The sequence below is a fragment of the Gymnoscopelus braueri genome (genome assembly GCF_963280865.1).
Source record: "Gymnoscopelus braueri genome assembly, chromosome: 22".
In the NCBI taxonomy this organism is placed as follows: domain Eukaryota; kingdom Metazoa; phylum Chordata; class Actinopteri; order Myctophiformes; family Myctophidae; genus Gymnoscopelus; species Gymnoscopelus braueri.
The window spans coordinates 16,742,293-16,754,661 of record NC_137624.1 but is presented as its reverse complement, the minus strand read 5'-3'; the positions used below and the strand labels follow the sequence as shown (position 1 = coordinate 16,754,661).

Genomic DNA, 12,369 nt, shown 5'->3' with positions numbered 1-12,369 from the left:
AATCTAATAACGATTCAGTCATTTTCTTGGGTTATTGGGTAGAGAAGGTGACAACCCCACTGCAATGAAAGGGGGAGGCTAAACTAGTTTATGCTGTGTGATGATGGTGCATGACGAGAGTTGATTTGAGGAGTGAAATTAGCATTTTTATTCTGAATAACACCGATTTCCCCCTCATGACATTACCATTGTCATATGCACAATTGTTTTGCCTTTCTGCCCATCTGGGAAAATTGCATTTAGCTTGCTGCGGTTTGTGCTCCCATTATGATCACGCATTGCCAGCTCAATGTTACACAGTCTGTAAATTGTGACAGAATATGTCTGCCCCTGGCAGCCACCTCATTATGTTTCTAATAAAAACATGATGTCTCTCATCATTGTGTGAGTCAGCCCAACATAGCTGCTTCATCGGCTTTTCTCTATGTAATTTCCCCATGTCATGTATATATATTGTTTCTGACACTTTTCGGGTCAATAACCCCAGTGTGGATCCAAGCAGGCTCTAAACCAGCAAGTTTGAAACCGCAGGCATAGAAAACAAACTGATCTTATCCACACAGACAACTCTTTTCATATCATCAATATCTTTATAGATACATTACTTACATTACAGTACACGATCAGACTGCCATTGATGCTGATGTCAGGTTGATTAGGTCCTCCTATCTTATTTGAGTTAATTTGTTGTAAAGAATGTTCCATTTCCCCCACAATGTCTGTAACTATGTCAGAGACTGCACATCAATAAGCGAGCCTTCGGCGATGGAGCTTTCAGTGTGGCAGCCCCAATGGAGCTCTTTTCATATCATCAATATCTCTATGGTTTTCTTTATAGATACATTACTTACATTACAGTACACGATCAGACTGCCATTGATGCTAATGTCAGGTTGATTAGGTCCTCCTATCTTATTTGAGTTGATTTATAAGCGAGCCTTTGGCGATGGAGCTTTCAGCGTGGCAGCCCCAACCCTCTGGAACTCTCTCCCCATGGAGATTCGCCAGGCACCGCCAACATTGGACTCTTTCAAGTCCGCACTGAAGAGACACTTGTGCACACAGGCTTTTGGCAAATGGTTTGTTCTGTTTATTTTTGTTGATGTAAAGTGTCCTTGGGTTTTTGAAAGGCGCTATATAAATTCAAGTTAGTATTATTATTACTATTTATTACTGTTATCGATAATATCATAACTGTGCTGCCTATAAAATATTGAAGCCTATCTAGCATGTGAGGAGAGTCTGGAGCGCAGTCTACAGTTTTGAAGAGTACATAATATTATAGTTCACATGCCAGACAGCAACGTTACTTACTTTTGTGCTTTTACTCAAGTACAATTTTGAATACAGGACTTTTACTTGTAACAGAGTGTTTCTACATTGTGATATTGCTACTTTTACTTCAGTAAGAACAAATACTTTTCCCACCACTGTGGTTTAGGGCATTCCCAGAATAGTCGAATATTCGAATATTCGAATATCAAACCGACTATTCGACTATCAAACCACTATTCGACTATTCAAAAAAAAAGATTTTCTTTTTTTTAGTGGCTTTTCTAGAGCAGACACGCAGCTGTGAGCTCTGGTGTGACGTCAACTCGCATTCCTTGAGTCGAGTCATCAATGTAATTGAAAAAAAAAATAATAACTTTTTTAAAAAAAAAATATTTTTTTATTTTTTATAATCAAACCGAATAATCGACTATTCGAATACTTTTGGGTCGAATAATTCGAATACCATAAATCACTATTCGTTAATGCCCTATTCACAGAATAGTCGAATATTCGAATATTCGAATATCAAACCGACTATTCGACTATCACACCACTATTCGACTATTCAAAAAAAAAAAAAAAAAAAAAAAACCCTTTTTTTTTTTTTTTTTTTAAGATTTTTTTTTTTTTTTGGCTTTTCTAGAGCAGACACGCAGCTGTGAGCTCTGGTGTGACGTCAACTCGCATTCCTTGAGTCAAGTCATCAATGCCATTGAAAAAATAAAAAAAAAATAAAAAACTTTTGGGTCGAATAATTCGAATACCATAAATCACTATTCGTTAATGCCCTAAACTTTGGAAATATGGCCCATCACGAGCACAAGGTGTCCTGTGACCCAGTAGAGAAGATGATATCCATGTTTTTTAGGAAACACGATGTTTCTCATAATTTTGTGAGGCAACGTTCACTCTGCCCAGCGTAGCTACTGCAGCTTCATTGAATTTTCTCTGCGTATTTTCCCCACGTCATCATGTATCTTTATTTTCTTTTAGACACTTTTTGGGTCACTTCACCACAGTGTGGATCTAAACAGGAACAAAACTAGCAAGATTGAAACATCAGGCATAGAAAACACACGGACTCGTAGAAAACACACAGACACATAGACAGCTCTTTTTATATCAATGTTTTTTTTCTTTATAACTTCATTATGCAGTATCAAGGAGGCACATCGCTTACATTACATGATCAAACTTAGACTGTCATTGGTGCAGATCTGTTCAAATCTGCATTGTCTAACACTGTGGTTCCCAAACTGGTGGTCCCCAGATGATAAGCTTAATATGCAACATTGTTTTCTCATTCAACAGTACAGGGTATCTGCACAATTCTGAAGTTACAATCAAATGACTCTTAAGACCTTTATAATACCAAATTGGATAAAATGTCAAATATTATTTAAAAAAGAGGCAAACATTGTGCTTGTAGTTCGGCTATTTTCACAATATATATCTGTGGGATGGAGTCAAACTAAACAGGTCCCCTGTTCAAATATGATTATTTTGAGCGGTCACGGCCTGAAAAGTGTGGGAACCCTTGGTCTAACATGTACTGTACTTTTATATAGAATAGAAATGCACAGAGTGTGTAGTACAGTATACAGTACTCAGGTAGAACACTAAAGTCATGCCATCAGTTGATTGGTCCAACTGTCCCATCTGGCAGCTCATCAGCTGATCATACCGGCTGACTCTCAATCACCAAACACATTTAATCAAGATGCCGGTCTTTTAACCACTTAAACCCATATACTTTGTGAACCGGGGTTCCCCTGGGGTCTATGCTTGGCCCTCTCCTTTTGACCTTACTCCAAATGTCTTTTGCTTTTACGCGATGCCCAGAATAGGGATGCTAGCGTTCAAGTGGTTTTAAAGCCCACAGCTTTCACACTCACTCTGCTACTCATTCAAGCCACTGCTGCTCTCGGGTCATTTCAAATTCCCTCCACCATCTCAACCCCCTGCTTTGTTCACGGATGCTGTGCAGGCTATTTCTGAACTATGTGTGGGTTTTGTGCTGTGGTTTCATCTTTATTGAATAATATCGGGGGGGTATACAGTATGTATTGTGATGCCCGCAGAATATCTTGGATTCTGCTTGGATTCATTTCTCAAGCATCTTCAGGAGCAAAGCCCCTTCTGCCTAATGCGGTTTGGTCTCTGACTGAATCACAATTTGCTTGATAAAAAAAATAAGCTAGAAAAGAAAAAATCCAGTGCACTTATCAATGGCTCATTAACCAAAGACAATGGGAATTACCAGATGTCAGAGGTAGCGATTTTACAATTTCATGCTTTGCTCAAAGGTGGGAGAGAAAATGTCAGGTCATGTGGTTTGAGGTTGAAAATAAATAAATCTTTAATACATCTTTATTCTTCTACTGTCACACATTAATTGTGATTAGAGGCAATTATTTATTAGATTTTAAATTTTCAGGTGTATTTTGAGTTGCATAAGTTGAAAAGAAAAAGAAGACAGAAAGGAAACGGACAGAAATAAACTAAAACAATCATCTAGCCAACGGGGGCTGTGACTGCTTAATGGCAGACTAATGCCAGACTAAATGGACTTTTGAGTGCGGAACTCCTTAGAGAGCTAATGAACATTTTATTGCATAATTGCAAGTAGCAGATGAAAAAGCAGGAAAATTTAAATCATTTAAACATTTTGATGAATAAAGACCCACAAGGGTTCCCATAACCACAATAGCTAGTAACTATGTAGACTAGACTGTGTATTTGATCGTCAACATTTATTAAAATTAGGGATGCACCGATATGGAAATTCTTGGCCGATAGCGATACTGATGTTTAAAATAACAATTTAGCCGATACTGATACCAATATTTGTTTATTTAGTTTTTGGTGTTATTATTTCCCCCTTTTGTGCCAGGGAAACAAATAAATGTTCATTATAAGAAATAACTGTTCAGAATCTGCAGAAACACAACATAATTGCCTTGATGCAAGTAACATTAACGAGTGTCAACGAGTGTCAGCTGCACACACACCTCAGCTGTGCTGAACCGATACCGAAATGTGTCCGATATATCGGTGCAAACCCCTAATTAAAATAGTTTCTTAATGCTTCTTCGGTCTTTCCACTCAAAAAGGGATGAATGACTGCGACATTGTTAGCCAGCCTGCTGCACTTGGTAGGCCTGTCATTTTTCACTTTCCCTATCCCTTGATCACTGAAAGACCTTGAAAGTAGCCCGTGCTCTACAGTGTGTCATGAGTACAGAATGAGAAAGTAATGAAAAATTCTCACCCACTAGCCCGGAGGCTGCAGTAGATGTATCTGCCACATAGGTCACTGCCATGGAGGAAATTGAGACGCCAAGAGAGTGAGAGTTATCCAGTGTAGAGAAAGATATTCACAAGTATGAATGGGGTAAAAAAGAGAGGATGAAGCTCAACTACAGTTTTAACCCATTTAGACCGGGAAAGAATCAGTGAATTTTTTTGATTTCTTTGGCTATTCAAAAATAGCAGATATACAAGCTCATAGCGCGGCACCGAGTGTCGCACTGTGAGCTTGTAGATCTGCTATTTTTGAAAAGAAAATCATGAAAATGTGTGCAAATCGTTGAATATATATAATTTTTTAACTCAAATCTTCAAAGCTTCTGAGGGTCCTTTGAACTCAATAGTTTGAGATGGGGGGGGGGGGGGTCCGCGGAAAAATACATATCATGTTGGGTGGTCCTTGACATGAAAAATGTTTGAGAACGCTGATATTATAGCATTTTTTGAAACTGTTAGGATATAGAAGACATTTGTAGAATCCCCAGAAGCAAAGATTTGAGTTAAAAATGTTCACTTTAAAAAATATATATATATTCAAAGATTTGCACGAATTTTCATGATAAAAAAGAAATAGCAGATCTACAAGCTTATAGCGTGGCACTCGGTGCCGCGCTATGAGCTTGAATATCTGCTATTTTTTTAATATCCAAAGTATAAAATAATGGTTAATGTGGTTAAAATCTAAAATGACAGATTTTAGACCCATTAAGATGGGTCTTAATGGGTTAAAAAAAAAGGCAGATTGAAACACGAAAGTGTACTGAGAGAGCACTGCTTTTGGGAAACGCAGTCATAAGAATATATGAATCATGAACCCCAGTCAACTGAAACAACTCAGTACGTGTTCCCAAACTTTTTCAGCGCAGGCCCCCAAAAGAGAAATTTAGTGTTTTCGGGAGCCAAACGTACAAAAATACATTATGAATTAACCAGTTAAGCCCGATTTAAAAAATATCTATACTTGGCTCCAGCACCACGCTGCAGCCTCCCCCCCGGGTAGGACAACCTCGGAACAGACCCAGGCCCCTGTGAACCCTGCCGCTCGGTGCCTGGCTTCCCACCATCAGCAAAGTTACATCAGCAACCTCCTGTCACCCTCCCACCCCGTCACCCTCTGCCTGCCCAAGAGCCCCGGAATAGTTTTGGGGCGGGTCATTCGGGTTTCACTGGCCCAGTTCTTGTGAATTTTGGGGGGACGTGTGTGGTGGATATTCACGTAGAGGGACAGTTGACAAGTTTAAACTGTTATGATTCACGCCACAGTGATCTCATCCATGTTCATTTTGTACTCCCTACCTACCATCGGTAGTTTTTTTCCCTTTAAGCCTTTATACATACCTTTGCAAGGTGTTGACATAGTTCTCTCTGCGACTGAGATTTTGATGTGATTTATTTGTCTGCAAAATAAAACAGAGTGCTACTTTGGCTCTTCAAAGGCGAATATGAATCTCCGTCCTTTCTCATCTCGCACTCCTACAATAGCATAACAACTCTGCCATATAGCTTTTGGAACTGACCGCCATAATCCCTATTCTGGGGCAAACATTCGGCGTAATCTATCTCAGTTGTGAGCTTGTAGTTTGGCTATTTTCGCCGAAGAGATTTGGTGTAGAGGTGAAAAAGGAGCATATACCTAGTATAGAGCCCTGGTGGTTAAAACTCCAATGGTCTCACAGTAATCTGCTTGGTGTTTTGTGATATCTCAACAAATGGTTTATACAATGTCTGTTTTAAATTGTGTTGTTGCCTCAAATCAACATTTTTCATTTTACTTCCAAATAGAGCCACCTCATTAAGTGTCTCATTGCCACAGAGCCTGCCATAACAACCCTATGAATATTAGGCTAATTAAAACTGCAATGTCAATTAGGATGGCAGACATTTTATTGCAACTGCATTGATTTGACTGGTGGCTCATTTCACAATTATGCCACAGTCCAGTTCACAAATCCAGCAGTCCATTGGAATGGAATTTGATGCAGAGAGTATAGGATTAGGCCTGCAGCATTAGGACCTGTGTATACAATTTTGGATGGCATTATGTTGTCAGTGTAGAATACCTGTGCTGTCAAAAACAACTACATGCCTGAAACATCTCATTTAGCTGTCACCAATCTAATACTAGCCTGACTTGACATATAATGTGGTAGAAGGAATTTCCTGCTATCAGTTACACTTGCCCATGTGTTATACCGACACACAACCGCAACATTATGGATATGACACCCTTAGACAGGTCTTGCATCATATGTACAGTGCTGTCATTTGAACGTCTTAGTGACCATGTCAAATTAGGTTTGGTCTACTTATCATGTCACTGTTTTTCAGTTTAACTGCTTTTAGCTCATCAATTTTATTTAGCATAAAAGATATTATTTTTAAGTTGCCGACAGGCGCGCTTGACAGTTCCCAAATGATGTTTCACTTCTTCTGCAGGCTCATTTGTTAAAAGCCTGGCCGTGGGCCAGACATCACTTCACTTGCCAGGGCGAGCTTTGAAACAGTCTGTCTTTGTGAGTGTGACATACATCCAAAGCACTACCTCTGACAATACTGATGAAGTGATTCGATCTCTCCTTAACAGGGGAGAAACATGTGGGACCTTCGTAAATGTAAATACTGCAATTAGGGCTCTGAAGCACACCGACGGTCACGGCAGTGTTAAGTCAGTGGGATTTCTCAGCCAGGCCATTTTCTGCAAGAAGTGGTCACTGGGGCATTGAATCCAATTTACCTGAGTGCTAGTCGATGATTCCAAAGTAAAGCAAAGTAAATCCCTGATCAATAGAGGGATTAACCAAAGTGATATGTTATCTGTCTTCACTCCTGTGGCTCCCCTTTTTTATTTCTTTCTTTCTCTCTTTCTATCTCTCTCTCCCTGTCTCTAAAACACACACCCTACATGCTCTCTATCATTCATCTTCAGACCCCCCCCCCCCCCTCTCTCTCTCTTTCTCTCTCTGCGTAAGAGGTTAACCCATTGCAGATCTTTTCGTCCTTGCTCCCTTGTTATCCATGAGAAACCGAGAAAGATATATGACCAATAAAGCAGTGATTCTCAACCTTTTTAGTTTCAAGAACCCAGTTCCAGTTTGATATACATTGGGCCACGGCCACAGATCCCCATTTGATACAATGTTTTATCTCTGGAACCTCAATCTACACTGCAAAAACCTCAGTGTTTATGTAACTCTGAGAGTATACAAACGTGTGCATTCTGGGAATTACTGACCCATAAAGTCAATCATTTAAATGGGGACCCCCTGGAAACCCCTCAAGGACCCCATGGAGTCCCCGGACACCACATTGACAACCAGTACAATAAAGCCATCAAGCAATGTGTCATTGTTTGCCTTTGTGCTCTTGTCTTTCAGCCAAGATCCAGTACGAGCCAGCCCTGCCCAAGCAAAGGGAATGTCTTACCCAGAACATGCCAGTGGGTCACCTGATCAAGTTCATTGTCACATATCAAACCGTAAGTAATGAAAGATGAGCACAGAAACAAATATACACAGTGCGAGAGAGAACATTATTCATTGCTAAGAATATTCTATACCTCTAAAGGAAAAGCCCTTAGGTGCTTGGAATCTTGATGATCCAATGATCCAATAATTATTTTAATCCTATTCTGTGTAGTATATTGAATATTGAACTGCACTTGATGTATGGAACATGCTATAACTTTGATTGATAAGTGCAACCCTGCAACCTAAAAGATTAAACGGAATTTTAAATGATGGTAAATGCCTACAGTACAGATATGTGCTGTATGAGATACCAGAAAAACAGTTAAAGCAAAAAAAAACACATGAGAGGAAAATTATGGTGCAATAGAAACAGTTTATTTATTTTAGAAAGTTAGGGTAAAAAAAGGTTCCTGTTGTAAGAGTCTTACTATTATACTGTATGTGCACAGTAGCAAGGACCCAGGGGTCAATCCTGTATGTCCATGTATAATCCTTGCTACAAAGGTGGACAATGAGGTGGGAACAGCATAACAGGCTGCTTTCTGCTTCCAGACTGCTTGGTCATGTGGTGCTTTTGTCTGAACTGTCTGGGGTGCCATCCTGCTGCCTCTATTGACCATATTCACATGGTGGCCATTTTGCCCTTTCTTCACACTCGCTGTCGGGGTGGCATTTCCCACTCCTGAGTATATCTACCATGCATGTAATATATCATCAATATATCATCCATCTATGGAGTCGGTTGGTTCTAACAGAAGACAGAGTTTTGTTTTTGTTCTTTCAATGAGACTGGTCTTTGTTTGAAACCTGATAAATTAGTTCCTAGGAATCAGGTTTTGTTTCTAGTACTTTTCAATATCCAATAGACACATGCAATGTCATGGTATTCTGATGCATTATTTTCCAGAGTAGTAAGTAGTCATGTGAATATGACATGAGAAATTCTCCGGGAAGGTGTAATATTTTATTTATTAATGAGAGCTGGTGGTTTGGCGGTGCTACCAGATCATCGAGGGTTTGCTGGCGAAGAACAGAGTGCAGCACCTGTGACACTTCCTGTAAGCCTTTCCCAACTCCCCCACAAAATGCTGAGGGACTGAAGCCATACTGCACACCATTTCTCCAACAGGGTGTTTCGGGTTAACACGTGCATTTCTTAGTTCCTGCTCTGCTCAACCCAATTTATTCCAGATCTTACCATTATGACTTGCCCTCGAGTCTTCTACATGAACCTTGTCTTATTGCATGAAGGGGTCTGTAAGGGTCTGTATCCATTGGGAGGGGGCTATCTCCAAATGCACAGCCCTATTGGGGCATACAGGAGAACAGGACTTTATGTCTTTGAATGAGGTTTCCCACTCTTTTACTTGTAATGGGCTAAAATAATCCAATCCCACGAACATGGTGGAACATCGGAGAGACACGGCTCACCTACAGTACTTTACAATCAGCAGTGTTGATGGGCAGCCACACTTATCAGAAAACATATAATCCTGTATTCGGTTGTTGTGGTCAGTCTTTAGAAACGTGTTTTTTAACTATTTGGGTTGCTACACTTGAGAGGACCGCAGAAGAGAGGACAGGTGCCATTAAAATACGTATTACAATGCAATTTTAGCTAATCCAGATATTTGCACTACAGTATTCGTTAATATTGAACATATTTTGGCTCAAGTGAAAGGTCTGCTCTGTTTTGGTCTGTAAAATGATGTTGAATTAATTGCTTGACTAGCTCAGCTTTATGTCTGATTCATACCTGGTTGCGTGTCGGTGTCACACACCGAAAATAGCCGATCTACAAGCTCACAAAACGTCGCAGCGCAACAACGCATTATGCATCGCAGCATGTGCTGTGAGCTTGTAGATATTTTTGGTGCGTGACACCCACGCACAACTAAGTATAACTCAGGCTTTAGTTGTTGTTGAGCATACAGGTGCAGAATATATGAATATGCTCAGCTGTAAGTTGTTTGCACCTGGTATGGGCATCGCTTAAATATATATATATAATTTGGTATCTTTGTCAGTATAACAGTCTCAGTGTAGGATGGATCTGACATTGTAACAGGCCAGGGGAGAGAGGGCCATCTCATCAGATCTAATTTGCAGTTATCTAATAGAGGAAGGGTTTTCCATGAATGATTTAGTGATAAATAACCCCAGATACCTGAACCCCTCTGTGAGCCTTTTTAAAGGACAAGGCAGATTGGGGAAGTTTGTGTCTAAGGAATTAATAGGGAATGGCTTGGATGGTTGTTGCAGTTGATGGATGACGATCTTTAGGCAGGATAATGGACTGTCTGTTATTTATAGTTTTGTTTATGGTTTTAGGAAGATTTTTGAAGGCTTGAAGCTAAGCTGTAATTCGTTGCAAGTCCCTTGCAAGTAATGTTCACAGATACCAGGCAACAGTTTCATCCGGCCTGAGGCATTGCAGATGAGTTCATTGGTGTTAGTCTTGTTTATTTTCCTTTACTTCTCGGGTCATCCAGTGACAGTGAATTGGAATCCGTGGTTTCAATTTGCCACTGTTCCTCTGACCTCCTGAGTGAAATCAAGTCCAGCGGTTCATCGAGTGCATAAACAAATATGGCCAGTCTGAGAACACGGATGCATGCCCCCTTTTAGCAGAGCAGAAAAACCTCATGAGACAATTTTCCTGTTTGCATGCCCTTTCAAAACAGTTTAGGTTTGCAAAGTGGTTGAATTGCGTGAGCTATTTTACAACAGACTGACTATCAGTCCAGAATATGGAGTTATTTAATGCATCTGTAACTCTGATTTCAGCATTTTGTTGTTTTGTGTTTTTTTCTTTTCTTTTTTCTTTCACATTTCTGTCCATAGCCATTATCCATCATTGTCAAAACCTGGATAAGAAAAAAATATTTTATAATGGCTAAAAACACAAATAATGCAGTAAACTGCAGTCTCTCCACATATTTGCTATTCTGAAACTTACCATTCAAGGGGAGTACTTTAACAATCTTATTCATAATACCTAATGAGACCTATTTCATACTTCATTGTACGACGTGTCGTTGGCTATAATGCCGTTCTACAAGCTCATGCGATGCGTTGTGATATTGTTGTGATAATATTGGCAAATATTTGTCTATAATGACATGCCCCCAAAAAAGGGGGATCAGATTGAAACTGGTTTACTTAACATTTCATTTTATGCATTCTTCAAAAGGAGATCTCTGATGGTGAAATCAAAGAAAAGGACCCACACACTGTCAGAAACTTGCAAAAAAACATAAGACCTTCATCAGGACAATCAAAATCTATCAAAGGTCTAATGACCGAAACGTCGAAATAAAGAGCTTTTTTTTGGTGCACGTTTCTGACAGTGTGCAGGTCCTTTTCTTTGATTTCGCCATCAGAGATCTCCTTTTGAATTATGCATTTTTTTTTACTTAAGCACCTGTCACCAACCTTTTGAGGTGTGCATCGGCCTTCTTCACAAAAATGTTATGCATTCTTAAAACACAATATAAGAGTTCAGCTACTGTTAGGACATACTTCATAGTTACTTCAATTTTAATGATGCTTCATTATCGAGTATTCTCCTGTTGTCTTGGCTAATGAGCTTTGTTAGAGCCATGTTTGTTCCTCTTGAATAAATTAAATTTAAGATAAATTAGAGTCCATTCTTTCATATTCTGGTGAGAAGTCTCGCATGGCCAATGCAAATGGCCTGTTATAATTATTGGACACCTTTGACCTTTTACTTCTTCTTAATCATAATTCACGGCTGTGAATATCCATGAATGAAGTAGCTATTGAGGTATTCAGTATGTTTACATGCACACAAGACACCGGGCTACTGTGAGTACTCTGGTTATCATATACATTGTTGACCAGGGTCCCCCAGGGCTCTACATCCCCCCCGTCTTTCCCTCTACACCAAATCTCTTCTCCAAAATAGCCAAGCTACAAGCTCACAACGCGACGCAACTCCACAAGGGACGTAGCGCCTCTGTCTTGCACCTTCCGCCTAACACTCCCTGTTGACAGGTGCCACCCCAACCCGTACGAGTATGTGCAGTGACAAATATCACGCTCCCCGCCCGGCTTCCCTCCCCCGAACACGGGCCAATTGTGTTCGTATAGACGCTCGACAAAGCCGGATGCACCGCAGTGTAATCGAACCCCTAGACTTTGCGGTGGTAGGCACTAGGCAGGTACTTCGGACACCGTGTTCAATGTTACCATTGTACAATTTACACTCATCCAGAAATGTCATAATATTCATGTTTTTTACATGCATTTGGTCTCATTCCAAACACGACTTTTGCCAGTCATATTCTTCCTTGTT

At 40.0% G+C, this 12,369-nt stretch overlaps 2 protein-coding genes across 2 annotated transcripts in view; one reads left to right on the top strand and one right to left on the bottom strand.

Annotated features, from left to right (window-relative positions):
- The window catches only part of vsig8a (V-set and immunoglobulin domain containing 8a), a 165,886-nt gene that overhangs the window by 72,911 nt on the left and 80,606 nt on the right, over window positions 1–12,369 (bottom strand). The gene's annotated exons all lie outside the window — the stretch shown is intronic.
- LOC308078184 (putative flavin-containing monoamine oxidase A) overlaps window positions 1–12,369 on the top strand; it is a 92,092-nt gene that overhangs the window by 41,338 nt on the left and 38,385 nt on the right. Inside the window, exon 8 of the mRNA XM_080419308.1 lies at window positions 7,959–8,059. Within this exon, the coding sequence (XP_080275434.1) occupies window positions 7,959–8,059 (101 nt within the window). The remainder of the gene's footprint in view (window positions 1–7,958; window positions 8,060–12,369) is intronic.